Source organism: Nomascus leucogenys, chromosome X (genome assembly GCF_006542625.1).
Source record: "Nomascus leucogenys isolate Asia chromosome X, Asia_NLE_v1, whole genome shotgun sequence".
In the NCBI taxonomy this organism is placed as follows: Eukaryota; Metazoa; Chordata; class Mammalia; order Primates; family Hylobatidae; genus Nomascus; species Nomascus leucogenys.
In genome coordinates, this window is record NC_044406.1 from 18,372,777 (window position 1) to 18,394,966 (window position 22,190).

At 40.3% G+C, this 22,190-nt stretch overlaps 2 protein-coding genes across 4 annotated transcripts in view; both read right to left on the reverse strand.

Moving 5' to 3' along the window:
* Positions 1–240: 240 nt before the first annotated feature.
* The window catches only part of BCLAF3 (BCLAF1 and THRAP3 family member 3), a 75,272-nt gene continuing 53,322 nt past the window's right edge, over positions 241–22,190 (reverse strand). For all 3 annotated transcript variants that reach the window (XM_030807268.1, XM_030807269.1, XM_003261132.3), the window contains 2 exons: positions 16,738–16,893; positions 241–3,052 (listed from right to left, as the gene is read on the reverse strand). In XM_030807268.1, coding sequence (XP_030663128.1) covers positions 3,023–3,052; positions 16,738–16,893 — 186 coding nt within the window. In that variant the 3' untranslated portion in view covers positions 241–3,022. The remainder of the gene's footprint in view (positions 3,053–16,737; positions 16,894–22,190) is intronic.
* LOC115833306 (60S ribosomal protein L3-like) lies at positions 19,036–20,312 on the reverse strand. The gene is given in 2 exon segments (XM_030807270.1): positions 19,036–20,219; positions 20,222–20,312. Coding segments are annotated over 2 exon segments (1,209 nt in total). The 3' UTR covers positions 19,036–19,101.

Here is a 22,190-nt window from a genome sequence, read left to right on the forward strand (position 1 = left end):
TTTGTCATCTCCATTGTTTTACTCAGTGCTACTTATGGGGATGGGCGAGGGATGAAGTCATACCACACCTTGTTGCATCAGCTTCTTCTCTTTCCTTCCTTGCTTGGTTGTTCCTGGTGAATTTGTGCCTGGTGGTTACTGAATTTGCTGGGTAATAAAGATGATAAGAGTTTCTCATCCAGCTTTACTTTTCTTGCTTCTGCCTGGAAGTATCCCCATCTTTTTTTAAAAAAAAAACTATTCAAAAATGTAGGATTTATTAGGTAAAATGTGGTACATGGTATACATCTACATAAATTGTTACACACAAATGTAGCGAGTTTTTTTCCAATAGAAAAAAATGAAAATGTATCATCCAAAATATTTATAATAGTGTTCTCTGTGATAAGACTATGGGCAATTCTTCAAATTGAAATTTATGTTGAAGTAACTCTAGATTCACATGCAGCTATAAAAGAAATAATACAGAGAGATTCCGCGTACAATTTACCCAGTTTCCCCCAATGCATCAATTTTTAAAACCAGTAAAACCACCAACAGAATAGTGCCTTCTGAGGTTGGTGAAACCAATAGGAAAGAAACATGACGAGGGGATGCTGAATCAGAAATGTCAACAACTTTCCTCTCAACCTTTTGTATATATGTCCACTAAAGTACTTACTCTACATTGTGATTCTTTGTTTTTGTGAATCTCTTCTTCAGTAGTGCATGAGCTTCCTCACAGCAGGGACTGTGTCTTAGTATCTTTGTCTTCCCAGTACCAGCGAAGGGCCTAGCACGTAGGGGAGGAAGGTGAGGAGGCAATGGTAGGGGACTTATCAAAAAAAACAGAAAAAAAAACTTCGCTTCTCAAGTCTTAAGCATTCAATAATTCAAATTCTTTCCAGTCAATAAAAAATGCTATGGATAACCTTTTGTTCAACCTCCATATAAAAATTACACACATAGTTCCTAATAAACATATTCCATTATTCCCTATTTATTCATTCATTATTCAACTAATATTTAATGAACTCTTACCACATGTCAAATAGGGAGCTGGGTGCTGGGGATACTATGGTGGACAAGACAGACATGGTCCCTGTCCTTATTTTGTACTCTAAATTATCAAGTTGGTTTTTCCTTTTAGGCTTTCGATCTTATACACACAATGTTTTCTGCATAGGTATTTTGCAGATAACACGCTTTGCATTTTGAGACAGTGCCAAAAGAATATCCAAATAGGGAATCAGTTGTGGAATGAATAATAGTAAATCAGCCATCTTACCTTTATGTGTTACAATAAATAAAAATCGAGCTATGAAGGCCATTTACCAAGTTACATTTCTGTTTAAGGTCCGTTTTTCCTATTAGACTCTTCGTACCATAAAGGCAGGGTCCATGTGTCTTGTCTTCTTGTTCATTGCTGTAATTTTAGTACAGTATCTGTGCAATACATAGTTGTCAATCAAATGATTAAATATTCAAAGCTCATTACTGTCCCCTAGAATATGGGAGTAAATGAAATCAATTATTTTAAAATTTAAGACAGATTTTATAAGTACCTAACACAATATAAAGTTGCCATACTACCCGTGTGCATGCATTTCTTTCTTACCATAAGTGGAATGCTAAATATGTTTGGAAAACCTGATCTATAGAGATTGTACACAGTTCAAGACAGGCCATCTACCTAAATTTATTACCTGCTTAGCAATGAATCAAGTGCACTTGCCGCCCTTATCATGAACTCACTTAAGGAAAAGGCTGCCCTATCTTTTAAAGATATGGAAAACAAAACTGAATGTACTAAGATTTTTCACATCCAGTCATGAAAAGCCAAGTTCTTATCAACCTTCACATTTTAATTTTGAAAGCTCTGTCTTTGTAAGCACAGAACAGTGCTTTAAACACTGTTTAAACAGAGGTGCTATCCAAGACTATAAGTCTCATGCAAAATTAAAATAATGCTCTCACAAACTGGCAAGTAACTTCTTTAAGCAGAAAGAGCAACAATATTTTATTTTATTACAAATAAACATTTCACAAAAATGTAATTGGGAACGTATATGTACTGTTAAGCAGAACACAGAAAACATAAAGAAATAAGGTATTGGGGCCTAAAAATGTCATTTAAAATCCCATCCATTTGCTCTTACACATAGTAGGTATGCAATACGTATCAACTGAACTAAAAGTAAACACTCTATAAGATGTGCTTGCAAAATGTGTAATGCTGTAGTAGTAAAGTACAATTTTCAAATATGAGATTTTGTCTGTCAGATTTTTAAAAAGCCTTTAAAAATATGATATGCACAAGCTTGCCCTGAGGGAAAAATAAGATGGACTATAGATTACAAAATCTTTACATATTTTCCACAATAGCATTTTGAAATTGGAAAAGAGCAAATAGTTGTGGAAAAAAACTGAATGAACATATTACTAAAAATTCAGTGCACTCACAACTACCTGATGGAATATTTGAAGCACCTTGTCTCTTGCCTTCTTATAATATGAAATGTATGAATTATATAGGCCTTGATCTTCAGAAACTTAAGAAAACTTCGAGTTATAAGCCAAAATGTCATCAGAAAAAGAAAAATCCGGTATAAAATTTTCTACCATAAGGCCACTGTTTAAAGTTCTTTCATGTACAGACACTATACAATTCAGATACTTGTTTTTGTTTTTATTACGTAAGCAAAACTTTCAACATATAAACATCTGAATATTACTTGGTGAAGTTCTCTCTATGAAACCATGCTCAGAGAAAAATGCATCAACAAATAATGCCCTTCAAGTGATTCTTTTGAGACTTTTTGCAAGGAAACTGTAGTTAATACAACTTTTAAATTGAATACTGTAATTTAAAAGCAATTGTTAGGTGTAAAAAAGTTGCAGCATTCTACTACTAAAAAATAAAGTTATTTTATCAAGAAGTTACAGTATTAGTGCCTTAGTGTCACTTCTAACTCCTGACAAAGAGAGAGAGATGCTCCCAAACAGCCTCCTGTAGCGCCATTTCCATTTGTACGATTTCAGATTAGATTCCTGTGGCAACATCTGTATATTCCTATTGAGAGAAAACAACAGAAATAAAGGCTTCAAACAAAGTGTCAAACATCTGAGCTAGTTTTGTTTACACTGCATTTTTCAAAGTATTTTCGTTTATACAGTGTTACTTGCACCCCGAGATTCCCACGAAGGCATGTGGAACCCCAAAGGCGCAAAGTAACAACAGAACACATCAAAGCAATATCGCATGATAAATCAATAGGACAAAGAAAACATATGGCGCTAGATAACACTGGTATTAGTAAATTGATGAAAACAGTCTTCTGCTATTTGGGTGAGTTTCAGTGAAGGCATCCCTGGCATAAAATCAAGACTCTTAAACCTTTGGCTCTCAATTACGGAGCCTGACACTACACACACACACCTCAAATTAGTATTTTATCTTTTTCATCCTATATCTCTAATTCTAAAACTACATGGGCTCTTTTAACTGACTGATAACTGCAGAGAAAGTTATTAGAGGGGGAAATGCCTTCTTACTTTTGGATGGCTAACTACAGTATAAAAAGGTGTAAGGCTTCAATAAATACAGGAAGAAGAATTTACAAGAACAATAAGACTATGATTAGAGAATAATGAATGTGGATTCTATATTGTGATACTATGCACAATATTCAATTACTAACCACAAACTGGACATAAGACCATGCAAGTAATAACGGAGTAAACATGGTAGAATGGCACATTTTTTTAGGGACATTAAAAAATAAAAATTTATTAATATACATATCCTTACCTTTCACTAGGATCTTACACTATTAAAACTGAAAGAAATGTAAAAGTTGATTTATTTTTTGGCATTTATATTAGTATGGAAATGTTTAATTCCAAACAAAAACAGTGCTGATAGAAAATTCTTATTCTTCTATTTTGGTTAATGAAATCTTCAAAATACATGCACATATATATTTGTCAACATCATTCCTTTAAATAGAGGTAGACTTCATTGTATCTTAGTTCTTTACTCATTATATAATATAAACATCATATAAATTTATCTTCAAATAAAATATGTTACCTACTTACAACTTTAAAAGGAAATTCTAACTACAATAATTCTAAAATAAGATTCAGTAGAAATATCTTGTTAAATGTGTGATTATTTTGAGTTACATTCACCCTTGACATAGCTTCTTTCATAACCCATCTCCACTTGATCCCTCCACCCTTCCAATGATTTAAAAGCCCCCCAATCCGGCCTTTTTTTTTTTTTTTTTTTTTTTTTGAGATGGAGTCTCCATCTGTTGCCCAGGCTGGAGTGCAGTGGTGCGATCTCGGCTCACTGCAACCTCTGCCTCCTGGGTTCAAGCGATTCTCCTGCCTCAGCCTTCTGAGTAGCTGGGACTACAGGCACATGCTACCACGCTCAGCTAATTTTTGTATCTTTTGTAGAGACGAGGTTTTACCATGTTGCCCAGGCTGGTCTTGAATCCTGGCCTCAAGTGATCCACCCACCACAGCCTCCCAAAATGCTGGGATTACAGGCGTGAGCCACTGCACCTGGCCATAAAAGCCCATTTTAAGCAGAATGGTGAACTAGATATACGAGCACTTCTTATCTAGGTTTTCATAACATGTCATCTGGGTCACCACACATGTTCCCTTGCTGGTCTTCCCGCACCTCATTTCTTCTCCCCAGAACCTCTCCACCCACTGCTAACTACACAGCCATCCTAAAGTACCACTTTCTCCTCAGTCTAGGAAGATGTTCTAGTGCCACCACATCAAACCCTAAATATCCTCCTGCCCAGCTTTTGGGGCCCTCTATAATTTGCACACCTCCATTTCTTCCCAACCTCACATCCTCCTGCCAAACATGGGTCTTTGGCTTTAGCCCTTTCTATGTCTTGCTCTTCTCCAGGCCTCAGCTTATAATCTACCTCCTCTGAGAAGATTGTATCAATGAAAGTACTTAGCATATATCTCCTGACCATTCCTACCATATTGATTTTCTCTTCCCTTTAGGCATTATCCATCTGTGAAGTTAAGCTCTTAAAAAATATGATTGTTTGCAACCAGCCTGGCCAACATGGTGAAACCCCGCCTCTACTAAAAATACAAAAAAATTAGCTGAGCGTTGTAGTGGGTATCTGTAATCCCAGCTACTTGGGAGGCTGAGGCAGGAGAATCACTTGAACCTGGGAGGCGGAGGTTGCAGTGAGCCGAGATCGTGCCATTGCACTCCAGCCTGGGCAATAACAGTGAAACTCCATCTCAAAAACAAAACAAAAATATGGTTGCGTTGGCCAGGCGTGGTGGCTCACACCTGTAATCCCAGCACTTTGGGAGGCTGTGGTGGGCGGATCACTTGAGGCCAGGAGTTTGAGGCCAGCCTGGACAACATGGTGAAACCGTATTTCTACTAAAAATACAAAAATTAGCTGGGTGTAGTGGTGCATACCTGTAATCCCAGCTACTCAGGAGGCTGAGACAGGAGAATTGCTTGAGCCTGGGAGGCGGAGGTTGCAGTGAGCTGAGATGGCGCCACTGCACTCCAGCCTGGGTGACAGAGCGAGACTTCGTCTCAAAAAAAAAAAAAACGTTGTACAGAAAAGGGTTAACATAGCAGATCTGACTGCTGTCCTTGGAAAGGCCTGCTTACAAAATGGCCCTTGGCCAGCATCTGGGAACTTAGATTTCAAGAGGGTTCCCACCATTAACTGATGGGTGCTGAAACTGTTTGTGTAAATAACATGGTTTATGCTGAGCATTCCCTTTCCTCCTGGCAGTCTGGAATTTGGGTATGTGCTTGGCCAGGGATGCCTAAATGATCAGCCCCCAGTAGAAACTCTCGGTACTGAGTCTCTAGCAAACTTCCCAGGGTGGTAATGTATCACATGTGTTGTCACAACTCGTTGATGAGGAAATTAAGTATGTTCTGTGAGACTCCACTGGGAGAGAACCCTTGGAAACTTGCACCTGGTTTCCTCTGGACTTCGCCCCATATGCCTTTTCCTTTTGCTGATTTTGCTCTCTATTCTTTCATGAGAACGACTATATGCTAAGTCGTCTGAGTCCTGGCAAAACCTGGGGGTGGTCTTAGGGACCCCTGACACAGTGGTTTTTGTTCACTAACATTTTAGAGCATATGGATGGATGTGTGTGTGTGTGTGTGTGTGTGTGTGTATGAATAAATTCAACTCCATTCAATAGCATTTTCTGAAGACTGACTATATGAAAGGTAATAACATAAGATAAAAGACTAATGAGGCCAGATGCAGTGGCTCACACCTGTAATCCCAGCACTTTGGGAGGCCGAGGAGGTTGGATCGCTTGAGCCCACGAGTTCGAGACCAGCCTGGCCAACATGCCGAGACCCTGTATCTACAAGAAAATACAAAAATTAGCCAGGTGTGGTGGCACACATCTGTAGTCCCAGCTACTTGGGAGGCTGAGGTGGGCGGATCACTTAAGCCTGGGAGGTGGAGGCTGCAGTGAGCTGTGATCACACCATTGCACTCCAGCCTGGGTGACAGAGTGAGACCCTGTCTAAAAAAAAAAAAAAAAAATGCTTAACGAGGCACCCTCAAGAATTTGATAATCTATTTGGGGAAATACGAAGGCAAATGACAATAATTAGAGACCAAATGAAACACAAGTTAAAGTGGGGGCTTTGATATGCTTTACAGTGGGTCTTAAAAGGAAAGTAGGTTTAATAAGAAAAGAATGGAGCTCAGGAGGCTATTTCTAGCTAAGAGAACAGTAGGAACAAAGGTACAAATACATGAAAATACAGTATGCTCCAAAAAGCAGAGAGTCCATGTGGAAATGCAGCTAGTAAGATAGCTTAGGGTTAGACCTGGATAACAAGTTTTGTCTCTTTTCTTGTAGGCAATAAAATACTTGGAAGGTGTTTGTGCAAGAGGGGTATGATACGATCTGTGTTTCAGGAAAATGACTGTGATCAAAGAGACTAAATTAGAATATCACAAGAAGCAAGGAAACAAGCTAGAAAACTGCAAAGCTTCCAAAAACAGATCAGGGATACATAAGAATGCAGAATATAGCAAAAGCAGCATTTTCAATTAGCAGGGAAAGGACAAATTTTCAATAAACAGTGTTAAAAAACTATCCATTGGGGAAAAAAGTTAGATCCTGACTTTACATTATATCATAAAAATAAAATAAATTCTAGAGGCCAAGGCAGGCAGATCACTTGATGTCAGGAGTTCAAGACCAGCCTGGCCAACATGGTGAAACCCTGTCTCCACCAAAAATACAAAAATTAGCCAGGAGGATGGCGCATGCCTGTAGTCCCAGCTACTTGGGAGGCTGAGATAGGAGGATCACTTGAACTCGGGAGGCGGAGGCCGCAGTGAGCTGAGGTCATGCCACTGCACTCCAGCCTGGGCGCCAGAGTGAGACTCCGCCTCAAAAAAATAAAAAATAGGCCAGGCGTGGTAGCTCATGCCTAATAAATCCCAGAACTTTGGGAGGTCAAGACAGGCAGATCACCTGAGGTCAGGAGTTTGAGACCAGCCTGGCCAACATGGTGAAACCCCACCTCTACTAAAAATAAAAAAATTAGCTGGACATGGTAGTGGGTGCCTGTAATCCCAGCTACTGAGGAGGCTGAAGCAGGAGAATCACTTGAATCTGGGAGGTGGAGGGTGCAGTGATCCGAGATCGTGCCATTACACTCCAGCCTGGGCAACAGAGCGAAACTCCATCTCAAAATAAATAAATAAATAATAAAAATAATAAAATGAATAATAAAATAAATTCTAAATGGATTAAATATTAATATGTTTAAAAGTTAACCATAGGCTGGGCATGGTGGCTCACACCTGTAATCCTAGCCCTTTGGAGGCTGAGGTGGGCGAATCACCTGGGGTCAGGAGTTCGAGACCAGCCTGGCCAACATGGTGAAACCCTGTCTCTACTAAAAATACAAAAATTAGCTGGGCGTGGTAGCGCATGCCTGTAGGCCCAGCTACTCTGGAGGCTGAGGTAGGAGAATCACTTGAATCTGGGAGGTGGAGGTTGCAGTGAGCCGAGATTGCACCACTGCACTCCAGCCTGGGTACAAGAGCGAGACTTAGTCTCAAAAAAAAAAAAAAAAGTTAACCATAAAACCACTTAAAAGAAACACAGTAAAGAATTTTTATAAGCATGAGATGAAATCTAGAAGTCATATGGGACAAACTGGACAGATTCATGAACATCTAAAAGTTCTGTAACGTAAAATCCAGTATAAACAGCCGACAAACACCAGCAAAATGTACGACAGGTTAATACCCTCAGTAGATCAAGAGCTCTTACAAATCAGTAAGAAAAAGTACCACCCCCAAAGTACTGGCAAAGTACAGAAATCAGGAAACTGAGGAAAGAAATACAAGTGGTCAATGGACACATAAAAAAGATGCTTGCACCAGTAATAATCAAAGAAAGGCAAATGAGAACTACTTTCTGTTATTAGGCTGACAACTGAAAACAAAGACTGATCATGTATAGTGCCAACTAGGGTGTAGGTAAACAGGCCTTTCATGTACTGCTGGTGAAACTATAAATCAGTAAAAGGGGCAATATGGAAAGGTACCAAAATGTCCATGTGGCCAGGTGGTACTACTGAAAATAACAGAAACCTGGACGCTATCCCAAAGTCATCACCAGAGGCCTGGTTAAGTAAGTCAGCAAAGGTTGAACAGGGGTATGTGTACCCTTAGGAGTATATGAAGACTTTTCAAGGAATATGTGAGTATAGATAGTTTTAGGGAACTAATTTCTAGATCATTAAATTCCCAATGTTCACATTCTAAAAATATCTTGCCTGCACAATTGGTTGAGGCTGGTTCCCCACCTCCCACCTTACATGAGAAAGATACACCTTCTTCTCACTTTGAATCTTACTATTGTGTTATCACCTGCAGACCTCCAGGAAAGGGGTAATTTGAAACACTGGTTTGGTGTCAAGAAAGGGAACCAACTTTAACAACTAGCAATAAATAGCATACTTCTGCAAGTCAGATGGTTCCCAATTCTTTGCCTTTGTTTAATAAAATTGGAGGACAAAATCAAGCTATCGGTGATAGAACCTTCAAAATACTTTTTGATAATAGATCAGTACGTGATTTGTTTGGCCTAAAATTCAGAGTGAGTCCAAAGAACTGAGTGGCATTCCTATAAATAGAAGTCCCTTCATTTCCATCTATATAATCATATAAATAGGGTTTCTCAGCACTTATATCTATAAAAAGAAAAAATAGAATACTTGAATACTATATTATTCTACTAGCAACAGTATCTATGAATACCTAAACTAATTGAAAAAATGCATTTGCAATAAAACTTCTTTTGTTTCATCAATACTTCAACTGTAATATTAACTCAATCCAGAGGAAATATTTAACACTTAATAGTCACAGAAATCTAATAACATTATGCACCAAATAGATTTGGTGATCAACAAAATACTTTTAAAGATAAAATTCTATGGAGGGGCCAGGCGCAGTGGCTCATGCCTGTAATCCCAGCACTTTGGGAGGCTGAGGTGGGCAGATCACTTGAGGTCAGGGGTTCGAGACCAGCCTGGCCAACATGGTGAAACCCCATCTCTACCAAAAAATATAAAAACTTAGCTGGGCATTGTGGCATGCGCCTATTGTCCCAGGTACTTGGGAGGCTGAAGCAGGAGAACTGCTTGAACCCAGGAGGTGGAGGTTGCAGTAAGCCGAGATCGCGCCATTGCACTCCAGCCTGGGTGACAGAGACTCCATCTCAAAAAAAAAAAAAAAATTATATGGAGAAAGTGGAATGAAGTCCAAATTCAAGGCAAAAAGGAAAAATGTAAAATTTCTCACTGTTAAAAGAATTTGTGTATTAAAAAAAATTGACGGTATTAGTTATCGAATTCCTGTGGTATGTAGGTTCCTCCAAAGAGATTTAAAAATATAATGCAACAGTTTTAAGACTGTCAGTGTTTATAATATGCCAGAAATTGTATCCTATACAATAATTTATGATAAAAATGTTAGATAACCTACCAATGTGCAAGAAGGTAGATAACTTTTCAAAACTTTACAGTATGGAGCAAAAAGGGTGAAGAGCACTGAAATAATTAATACATCCATAGAGTTGAATAATTTGCAGCCATTAAAATGGGTGAATCAAATGTAGTAATGAATGAGTGATGGAAATGAGAAGACTTGAAACCATTAAAGTTGGAAAGAGAACTGGGAGAATTAGTAGGACACATTTCTAGCTTGGCTTGGCTAGCTTTGAGAGCTAGGGGACCTGGGGGAAAACGAGTGGTTAGGGGAGGACAGCAAGTCTGATATAATTTTTAACAGCTTTACTGAGATGTAATCCATAGACTACACAGTTCACCCATTTCAAATGTATAATTCAGTAGCTTTTTAGTACATTCACAGAGTTGTGCAACCATCAATCACCACAATCAGCTTTAGAATATTTTTCTCCCCCTAAAAAGAAATCCCATACCCATTAGCAATAACCCATACCTGCTCTCAATTTTCCCCTCACCCCCGAGTCACTGGCAACCACTAATTTACTTTATGTCCCTATAGATTTGCCCATTTTGGACATTTCATATAAACCGAATCATACAATATGTGGTCTTTTGTGTCTGGCTTCTGTCACTTAGCATCATATTTTTAAGGGTCTTTCATGCTGTAGCATGTTTCAATGCAAGTTTGATTTTCTTTTAATTTTTTTTTTTTTGAGACGGAATTTCGCTCTTTCACCCAGGCTGGAGTCCTGTGATGTGATCTCGTCTCACTGCTACCTCCGCCTCCTGGGTTCAAGCAAATCTCATGCCTCAGCCTCCTGAGAAGCTGGGATTACGAGTGTGCACCACCACGCCCGGCTATTTTTTTTTTTTTTTTTTTTTTTAAGTAGAGATGGGGTTTCACCATGTTGGCCAGGCTGGTCTCGAACTCCTGAGCTCAGGTGATCCGCCTGCCTCGGCCTCCCAAAGTGCTGGGATTACAGGCGTGAGCCACCGCGCCCAGCTGCAAGTTTGATTTTAAACATGCTAAATTTGAGGTGCTTTTAGGACATCCATGTGAGGGTATCTGGGAGGCAGCTGACAATCTGGAGGTCTGGAGAGTAGTCAGGGTTGAAGACATCAACAGAGGTGATGGCTGAAATATGGGAGGAGGTAAGGGCAATCAAAACAAGAAGGAGGATTAAGAAAAGAGAATAATATCACATCACACTAGGAAATGCTTACATTTTAAAAGAATGCACGGAGGAAGAGAAAACCAAGTAAGACAGAGAAGGCAGAGAGGTAGGTAGTGAAACTGAAGCCTCCAGATCCTAAGTGCTTGAAAGTGATGATGCCCTTATGCAACACTTCCTTTGCACCCTGGCACACTTCAGCTCAAGGGACCTGGCAAGTGTATACTAGATTTCTGTTGATTCAGCTGATCTTGGTTCCTGTTCTATTTTCGTACTCCATGACTTTCAAGGTTTCTTTCAACCCCTAAAACCACGAATCCCAGTCTCTAACTTCCTTCCTGCACTGTCATTATGCCCTCTTCTCTCTTCCTTTTTTATCCCTGGGCAGAGCTCTGGTAAGCACCACAGCACCTGAGGACTGCTGGAGAATGCTCCTTGGATCTCCGCTGCCTTGGAATTCCTTGCCTTCCTGACCAAATGTGCAATTACTTAGTTTTTCAGAGGCAATGTTCCCAGAGGTGACTTCATTAATTCTTACTAGCTTCTTTGTTCCAATCTAGTATATAATCAGACTCTCAAAAGTTTCTGAAAACTTTCTATGATGAGCGCAGGATGCTTCCTGGGGGTAATTCTGAATCCTAGTGGATTAAAGACAAGCCTTATTCCAGGTAGTAACAGACATTCCTCCCACCCCTTCATCTTCCAGCCTAAGCACAGAATCCAAGAGAAAATAAACACAGTAAAAGGGACTTAGGGTGCCACAATGGAATATGACAAGTACATCATGAATGAGGAAGAATTTCCGTTCTGTACTTTTCTACTACTGCTTGGGAATCTGACTACTTTGTAGGCAGCTGGGGAGCCAATGCAGTTTTAGGGAAGCCACTATCATTCCGGTAAGTGGAAGCAGAGGATGTATTAGGAGCACATCTAGGATCCCCACCACCACCACCACCACTCCCCAAAGCTGTTTTTTGTTGGAGACAGGAAGTGCATGGCATAGGATGGCACAATCACCAGACTGTACTACAGATGAGGAAATGCAAGACCTCCCAGCCATGAGTGATCACTCCAGCATTTCAATATGGCAGGGCAGTGAGGAGTCCAGACAAGATCTGTCTAAATATTCCTGGTGGATTTTAAGGCATATGGGAATAAGTAGATTCATATCCAATTTCAGGCTCAAGAAGGTTCCAGGACATTTAGATTAATTAATGATGCAACCTTAGTGAGTCTAGGTGGTGGTCTAATAACTGCTAAAAGAATGAACTCTCTAGCAGGGCAAAAAGCCAAAACAGTGCAGAGATGCTGCTCAGACTAAGATTTCTCTCTAAGGAAGAACCTTCAAAGTTCCCTCTGATGCTAAAGCTTGGGATGAAGAGTCATATAAATGGTACCTCACACCCAGGAACTCTACTTGAGCAAAAATGTCCCTAATTTAAGGGAAAGGGAAAGCAACACTAGAAGAAACCAGAGTCTCCAGGCCTTCACTCTTTTTTTGAGGGCACAAAGGCCTGAGATAAAATGGACTAATAGGTCTAAGCCATCAGTTTATACACATGGAATGGGATTTGTTACTACTGGGACAGCTGAAAGGCCAAGTTAGTCTCAGCTATCTTACTTCAGACCCTGGCACAAACAGAACAGCTTCAATGCCTCATTCCTTTCTCTAAAGGTTAGGAGAGTGGAGCCCAGCTGTTCAGTAGGGTGCTAGTAGTAAGGTACCTGAGTTGATGCTGTACTTGTAGAGCTGGGCTTTGTTCAAACACAAATCTATAAAAATTCTGGCTCTGGCTTGCTTGCAGGCAATGACAGTAGCCAGATTGAAAAACTCCATGTCAAAGTGGCTGCAATAGAAAGATATATGAAGCAGCATCCAGAAGGGTGGGCCTAAGAAAAACAGGCAGTAGACACTGAAAAAATAGTAGACACTAATTAAAAAAAAATCCAGTGTGTTGAGACACTGCTAATGCAGCCAGAGGGCAGTGAAGGGCAACAGGAAGGTGAGGCTGTGACCAGCGCTGAACCCTAACTATAACTGCTACACTTTAGATGATACAAAAAGCCTAGGCCTAAAGATTGGAGACCCATAGCAGGCTGTGGCTTCTTCTAGGATATACTTATTATGTCCTATGATGAAGGCCTGATTTCTGATTTCTATTTGCTGTGAAGCGGGGCAGGTGAGCAATGTAGTCTGGAAGAATAGGGTGGTCAGCAGGAATTGGGCAAACTGAGGCAAACAAAAGAATAAAAAAATGGAGCAAGATTCATGATATGTAGAAACTATAAGCTGAAGCAGACAGTCAGGTAAGCACCCAGCAGCCCCAAGTCACTGGAAAAGATGGAGCAAAAATAGAGTTAAGCTAAAACTCCAAGTTTAGCACAGAGCTAACAGAAGACAAACAGACACCATGTACCAGAAACCAACCTTGCAACTGAAGAGAAGGCCTGCCTCAGCCATTTTCCTTGAGTGAAAATCAATGACTAGCTTCCCTGAAAACAGTCAGGCTGCCATCTGTGACTGGGAACAAATATCTGAAAGGTCTGCTGCAAAGAAACTTGCCACACAAAGCAGGAAGAGAAGCAGCATCTCTAGCTAAGCCCTGGCACAGCCTGACGGTGGGGAGATATACGAGATGGGAAAATGATTCCATTGACACTTTTTAAAAAAAGAGATGGGGCCGGGCGCGGTGGCTTACATCTGTAATGCCAGCACTTTGGGAGGCCGAGGCTGGTGGATCACATGAGGTCAGGAGTTCGAGACCAACCTGGCCGACATGGTGAAACCTCGCCTCTACTAAAAATACAAAAATTAGCTGGGCGTGGTGGCAGGTGCCTATAATCCCAGCTACTCAGGAGGCTGAGGCAGGAGAATCACTGGAACCCAGGAGGCGGAGGTTGCAGTGAGCCGAGATGGTGCCATTGCACTCCAGCCTGGGCAACAAGAGTGAAACTCCATCTCTAAAATAAATAAATAAATAAATAAATAAATAAATAAATAAATAAAGAGATGGCTTTCCTAAAACCATGAGTGACATACATGGTGAAATTAGAAATCTTCTAAGGTACTCAGTTAAAACTGGGGGTGTATGTGTGTGACATAAGATATTCTATTTAACTCTAAAACATAAAAAGTAAGTTGCCAACTTCATTCTACTCATCCATCTTTTGAAAAGTGTTAAGATTTACTAAAATCATTAAGCAAGCTCAGTGTAAAGGCTTCATAAGTGTAAGTATTTAAGAAAACATTTATGATTATAAAAGTTATAAAACCACAGTTGGGCTATTCAATAGCAATACCAGAGATACATACATTTCTCAGAAGAAAATATTAGCCTAAAATTATGAACAAAAATGAGCCTACGAATTGACAAACATGCCTCACTTACTGATATAATGCTACTGTTCTCATTTCGTTTTTTTCTCTTCCTGTTCTTTTTTTTTTAATAGTTGGGGGTCTTGCTATGTTGCCCAGGCTGGCATTGAACTCCTGGGCTCAAGCAATCCTCCCGTCTCAGCCTCCCAAGTAGGTGGGACTACAGGCATGTACCACCATGCCCAGCAATTCTCATTTAAAATATAATTATTTTGTAGAAGTTAATTTTATGGCATATTTATGCTGCATTTTCTTTCTTTCTTTCTTTTCTTTCTTCTTTTTTTATAGGTCTCACTCTGTCACCCAGGCTGGAGTGCAGTTGCGTGATCATGGCTCACTGCAGCCCTGACCTCCTAGGCTCAAGTGGTCCTTCCACCTCAGCCTTCCAAGTAGCTGGGACTACAGGCACATACCACCATGCCCAGTTTATTATTTTTTAAAATTTTTTTTGTAGAGGTGGGGTCTTGCTATGTTGCCCAGGCTGGTCTTGAACTCCTGGGCTCAAACGATCCTCTCTCCTCGGCCTCCCAAAGTGCTGGGACTACAGGCGTGAGCCACCACTCCTGGCCTTATGCTGAATTTTCAAGAACTAACATGGTTAATTCAAACAAAATCGATCTACAACTAAAAGAGTATGCAATTCCAATTACCAAGTAAAGAAACTTTTTATTAACATTAAGAGTTATCGGCCGGGCATGGTAGCTCACGCCTGTAATCCTAGCACTTTGGGAGGCCGAGGAGGGTAGATCTATCTGAGGTCAGGAGCTCGAGACCAGCCTGGCCAACATGGACAAACCCCGTCTCTACTAAAAATACAAAAATAAGTCGGGCGTAGTGGCAGGCGCCTGTAATCCCAGCTACTTGGGAGGCTGAGGCAGGAGAATCACTTGAACCCAGGAGGCGGAGGTTGCACTGAGCTGAGATCGTGCCATTGCACTCTGGCCTGGAGAATAAGAGCAAAACTCTGTCTCAAAAAATTAAAAACTTAAAAAAGTAAAAAAAGAGTTATTAACAAGCTTGGGGAGTTAGGAATAAAAACATTAAGCATTAGCATAATGGAATCAACCTCAGTATCTATCAACGGCTGAATGGATAAAGAAAATGTATATATATACATAATGGAATACCATTCAGCCTTAAAAAGAAGGAAATCCTGTCATTTATGACAACATGGATTAATCTGAAGGATATTATGTTAAATGAAATAAGCCGGGTACACAAAGACAAATACCACATAATCTCACCTATACGTGGAATCTAAAAAAAAAGTCAAACTTACAGAGTAAAATGGTGGTTACCAGAGCTGCAGGGATTGGAAAGAAGTTGGTCAAAGCATCAACACAAAATTTCAGTTACACAGGAGGAATACGTTCAAAAGATGTATTATACATCATGGTGACTACAGTTAATTACAATATATTGTACACTTGAAAATTGCTAACAGAGTAGATTTTAAGTGTTCTCAACACAAAAAAATAAGTATGTGAGGTAATGGGTATTTTAAATAGCTTGATTTAGCCATTCCATAATGTATACATATATCAAAACATCATGTTGAACACCATAAATATATATAATTTTTACTTGTCAATTAAAAACATACATTGCAAAAGAGCATATAATGGTGATGATTGCATAGCACTGTGAATGAAATTAGTGTCGCTGAACTGTATGTACTTAATGCTACTTAAAAATGGTTAAAATGGGAAATTTTATATTATACATATTTTACCACAACAAAAAAAATATGAATGGGGAAAAGAGTTAGTGTATTTTGCAATTACGCACCCTTTGTATATATTCAATATATTTTTGGCACTCAGATAATTCACTTTGTATAAGACTAAAATACATCAATTAAAAGCCTTTACCTGAGTTTCCCTTTCAAAGATTAACCATACAACAGAAATTCTAAAGTCAAAAGTTCAAACAGCTAACATATGCAAAATATTCAAGGCATAATGCCTAAAAGCATTTTAAGATTACAGTCTCACAACTATATTACCATTACCCCCTGAAGATCTTATTCAACTATCATACAACAAGAACATTTAAAAACCCATGTTGTTTCTTAAAATTAAATGAAAAACCAATTTATCTAATGAACATAGATAATCTAGGAGTTTTAAAGTCACTAAACATTTTTAAATCATTTTAATTCAACTAACCTTCTTTTTTCTCATTAATCTTTCTCTGAATTTATGAGTGATAAATCCCCTTGGGCCAGTGAACCGTAAACGCTGATACTTAGCCTGAATGTACAAGCTCTTCTGTACCAGGCCTGATTTATAATTGGGCTGGCATCTGCCACCTCTAAAGTTGCTCTGTGAAGGAAAAAAAAAAGGAATTAAATGTTAAAACTACATCTTCCAAGTTTACTTTATTAGTAAACAGATGAGTGGGTGGCTGGGTGCGGTAGCTCACGCCTGTAATCCCAGCACTTTGGGAGACCGAGGCGGAACTCCTCAAGCTGATCGCCTGAGGTCAGGAGTTCAAGACCAGCCTGGCCAACAAACACGGTGAAACCCCATCTCTACTAAAAATACAAAAATTAGCCAGGCGTGGTGGCAGACACCTGTAATCCCAGCTACTCAGGAGGCTAAGGCAGGAGAATTGCTTGAACCTGGGAGGCGGAGGTTGCAGCGAGCCACTGTTCTCTATGCTTGAAAAGCACAAAAGAGCGCCACTGCGCTCCAGCCTGGGTGGCAGAGTGACACCCTGTCTCAAACAAAACAAAACCAAAAACAGATGAAAAACTGTCTGGTACTTGGAGCTGTCCTGGATTCTAGGCCTTATAGATGTTAAAACAGAAAGAGTTAATGATGGTGAGAAAGTATGTTTCTCTCAAGCTGGCTTCCTAGCTCATTTTATATATCAATATATATTTTTTTAATTTTTATTCTTAGCTGGGCATGGTGGCTCATGCCTGTAGTCCCAGCTACTCAGGAGGCTGAGGTGGGAGATAGCTTGAGTCTTGGAGGTAGAGGCTGCAGTAAGCTGTGATTGTGACACCATGCTCCAGTCTGGATGACAGAGCGAGACCCTGTCTCAAAAAAACAAAACAAAACTACATCAAACCAAATTTTTAAAACTGTTAAGTTAAAAGAATTTGAGGGCGGGCACAGTGGCTCACACCTAAATCCCAGCACTTTGGGAGACTGAGGTGGGAGGACTGCTTGAGGCCAGGAGTTCAAGACCAGCCTGGGCAACAGAGTGGAGACCCTGTCTCTACAAAAAATAAAAAAAGAATTTGAAATTAATTCTTGAAATTCATCATGCTAACAAAATAAAATGTTCAGAACCTCTAATGAACTAAAATTATTCTTCTGATTAATAGTGAAATGTATCAAACCCCAATGAGGGGGAAAGATATTAAGTATCAATATCTATTTAAGAATCAAAAACTCTTTTAACTTTATTCCTGTTAATACCTTCAAACAAATCTTTCTTTACTTAAAAAGAACACTTCCTAGCCTGCATATACTGTCCAGCATTAAATTAGACATAAGAGGACAACAAATATTTGTGTGTTTCCCATGTGGTTGGTAAGAGAAATGGTCCCTTGTTAATTTACTGCTGGGGGTGGAAGAGGAAAACAGTCCTCAGTTTTGTCAGTCGTGAACCAATCCTCTCCAAACCTTCCCAAACAATTCTCCAAGTCTCCCTCCCTCACTCCCCCATATCACACACTGCTCGTGTCTGCCTGCATTTCCAAGCATCCTCCTAGAATAATCTAAAACAGATGGGAGCAGTGGCACAAAGGTTCATAGATGGAGCCTATCTCTGCCCTGCTAAATCTTAAAAACTTAGCTACTTGCCAACTTACTGGAAGAAGCTGCATTAAGCTCTTGACTATGAAAGGGATTTCTCCCCCAAAATCATTCAATTAAATTCTCCTATAGAAAATAAACATGAAGCCATATGAAGAAAAATCCTGGGCTGAACAAAACTTTTAACAAGACCAGTTCAGCATAACTTGAATATTGGAAGATCTAATTCCAAGAAGTAGAGAGAGATATGGTAGAGAAGGAAAGACTTTGGTGACCCAGCGTCCTCTCTCAGGCATAGTAAACTATAAAACTGTTCTGAGCTTAACAAAATTCATAACTAATATTATATGCAAGGTACAAAGACTAAACAGATCCACCTCTTTTCCTTCAGGGGCTGACAATTAGTAGAGATGCTGGGTCTGAGCACTGGAGACATAGCTACTCCTTCTGATTTTGCCAATAGGAGTCTACCAAGATCCTGGAAAAAGGCTGTCCATGCTTGAAAATCACAAAAGAGCATTTAGTTTGAATGGCACAAGCAGGAAGTCTTATTCTTCCATTTGCCTTACCACTCAAGAGCTAAGAACTCAACCAGTGTTCATTTATTAGGCAGGTACAAGGGTCAGAATAAAAGTATCAATTCTGTATCTTTAAAATAGCAGCCATTGCATACTAAATTTATTCCCAAATGTGTTCTTTTTTTTTTTCAGTGGAAAATAACTTTTATTGAGACCCCACCAACTGCAAAATCTGTTCCTGGCATTAAGCTCCTTCTTCCTTTGCAATTCGGTCTTTCTTGACTGGTCCCATGAATGCTTTCTTCTCCTCCATGGTCTGGAAGCGGCCATGGCCAAACTTGGAGGTGGTGTCAATGAACTTAAGGTCAATCTTCTCCAGAGCCCACCGCTTCGTCTGCACCAGCAAGGACTTGCGGAGGGTGAGCACCCGTTTCTTGGTTCCCACCACACAGCCTTTCAGCTTGACAAAGTCATTGGTCACTTCACCATAGTGGACAAAGCCACCCAGAGGGTTGATGCTCTTGTCAGACAGGTCATAGTCAGTGGAGGCATTGTTCTCGATCAACTTGCCGTCCTTGATAAGGTAGCCCTGGCCAATCTTACAGATCTTCTTGTTGATCTCAGTGCGGTGATGGTAGCCTTTCTGCCCAGCACGTGCCACAGAGAAGGCTACACGAGCAGGATGCCGTGCCCCAATACAGGCCACCTTGCGCAGGCCTCGGTGGGTCTTGCGGGGCAGCTTCTTGGTGTGCCAACGACTGGTGACCCCTTTGTAGCCTTTGCCCTTGGTCACCCCGATGACGTCGATCATCTCATCCTGCCCAAACACTTGGTTCACAGGTACCTGCTGCTCGAGCCTCTCGCGGGCCCAGTCCAGCTTCTCGGCCACGGTGCCTCCATTCACCTGGATCTCCATCAGGTGGGCCGCCTTCTGGCGCAGAGGAAGCAGGCGCATCTGGGTGTGGGCAATGACACGGATGACTTGGCAATACTTCTTCATGCTGCTGAAGTCCTTCTCCAGCTGCTTCTTGCCATCCTCATCCTGCCATTTCTTGCAGTACTTGGTAAAGGCCTTCTTCTTAGATTTATGCCAATTCTTATAGAAACACCTCTTGCATTCATCACTGATGTGCTCAGCGAAGACAGTCTTGAAGGTCCGGAGGCCTCGAGGGGTTTCCACGTAGCCCACAATGCCCACAACCACCATGGGTGGCGTCTCCACAATGGTCACAGCCTCCACCACCTCCTTCTTGTTCACCTTGGATCCTGGCCTGTCGACTTCCCGCACGATGTGAGTCATGCCAGCCTTGTATCCCAAGAAGGCCGTGAGGTGGACCAGCTTGGACGGATCATCCTTGGGAAGCTCTTCACCTTCCCACGATGCCTGCTGCTGCGCTTCTGAGGCAGGAAGCCAAGGGACCCATGTCTGGCAGCGGAGAACTTTCTGTGAGACATCACGCCATCAAATCCCGCCAGTAGAGCGTGTTCTTTTTTTTTTTTAAATAAAATGAGAATTTTACTCAGAAGATTGATATATAAATTTTATTATCTGCTAATTTGTTCTCATCTTCTCAATTTTCTCAAGTAAAAAGGAAAAGACAACCTAGTTACATGTAAATGTTTCATCACAAAGTTACATGGGAAGAGTTTTGTCTTTAAATCAAATTCTTTCTTTGCTTTTCATAAAAAACATCCCTGAGTCACATTCCAACTACTACATGACCAGGGTCCAATCAAATGGGATGAAACTAATAGTGGCCCTTTTAGAATGTTTCGGGGAAAGAGTTTACTATTTGTAAATGATTAAGGCTGAAAACAGAAGCTAAAATTACAAAAGCAAACAAAAGCACATTTCGTTTACAGAAAGTTAGGATCTGAATAAAATATTTATACATCTTTACAGATATGAGTCAAGATTTTTTTTTTTTTTTTGAGATAGAGTTTCACTCTGTCACCCAGGCTGAAGTACAGTAGTGCAATCTGGGCTCACTGCAATCTCCGCCTCCTGAGTTCAAGCGATTCTCCTGCCTCAGCCTCCAGAGTAGCTGGGACTACAGGTACATGCCATCACGCCCAGCTAATTTTTGTATTTTTAGTAGAGACAGGGTTTCACCATGTTGGCCAGGCTGGTCTCGAACTCCTGACCTCAAGTGATCTGCCCGCCTCAGCCTCCCAAAGTGCTGGGTTTACAGGCGTGAGCCATCATGACTGGCAAGATATGAGTCAAGATTTTCTCAACATGAAGAGCTAAACAATAACAACTCCTAAATAAACTATTATAAGATTGAATACACTATTAACCTCTAAAGAAGTCAATAAAATTGTTTACAAACACGACAATGGCTGCATTAAATAACAACCCTCTTTAAACACTATTTGTTTCCTCTTTGATAATAAAGTTCAGATTAACCAGCAACTAAAGCAATGCCAGGAGGAAAAGAGATTGGGTCTTAAGACAGGTGAGTTGTTGCTGGAGCTGCTGTTGCTTTTTAACAAGGAGACAGTTACGAAGTTGTGAAAGGGAAGAACTGGCTGCAGCAAGACCCATAACATCAAAAATATTAAGCTACTAATTTAGTGAAAGCCAAAATGTATGCTAGATAGAACTATGGCTTTAAAATTATGGCCTAATATATAGACATCTAAATAGAAGAAGTACAATGTTTAGGTTCTGTAATAATTTTCAAAGACTTGCCCATAGAAATAGATTCTATTCTTTTTGAAATTTAGTGTTTGGTTGATTTTATTTAAGTTCCATCCTCAGAGTACTTAATAACAGGAAACAGATCATGAGCCATATTGGGAAAACAAATGCGCAAATGATGTGTTACAATGGAATAGTTAACAAAACTAAGCAGAATCTTCTTTTCACAATTATTTCAAAAATGGGTATGTCAGACATAATGAAGCACATAATTTTACAAAAACAGAATTATAATGAGACACTAATGTTAAGACTATCTGCACAAACTTGACACATCAGAGCTAATCTTGAGACTGATGCGGTCCATTTCTACATGTCCTCTAAGGTTATTACTATGTCGCTTTGAACTAGTCCAATTCATGTAAAAAGTAAATTTTAGCAAAATATTTCTTGTTTTTTTTTTTTTTTTTTTTTTTTTGAGACGGAGTCTCGCTCTGTCACCAGGCTGGAGTGCAGTGGCGCGATCTCGGCTCACTGCAGGCTCCGCCCCCCGGGGTTCACGCCATTCTCCTGCCTCAGCCTCCCGCGTAGCTGGGACTACAGGCGCCTGCCACCTCGCCCGGCTATTTCTTGTTTTTTTTTTCTTTTGGGACAGGGTCTCTTCGCTGTGTCGCCCAGGCTTGAGGGCA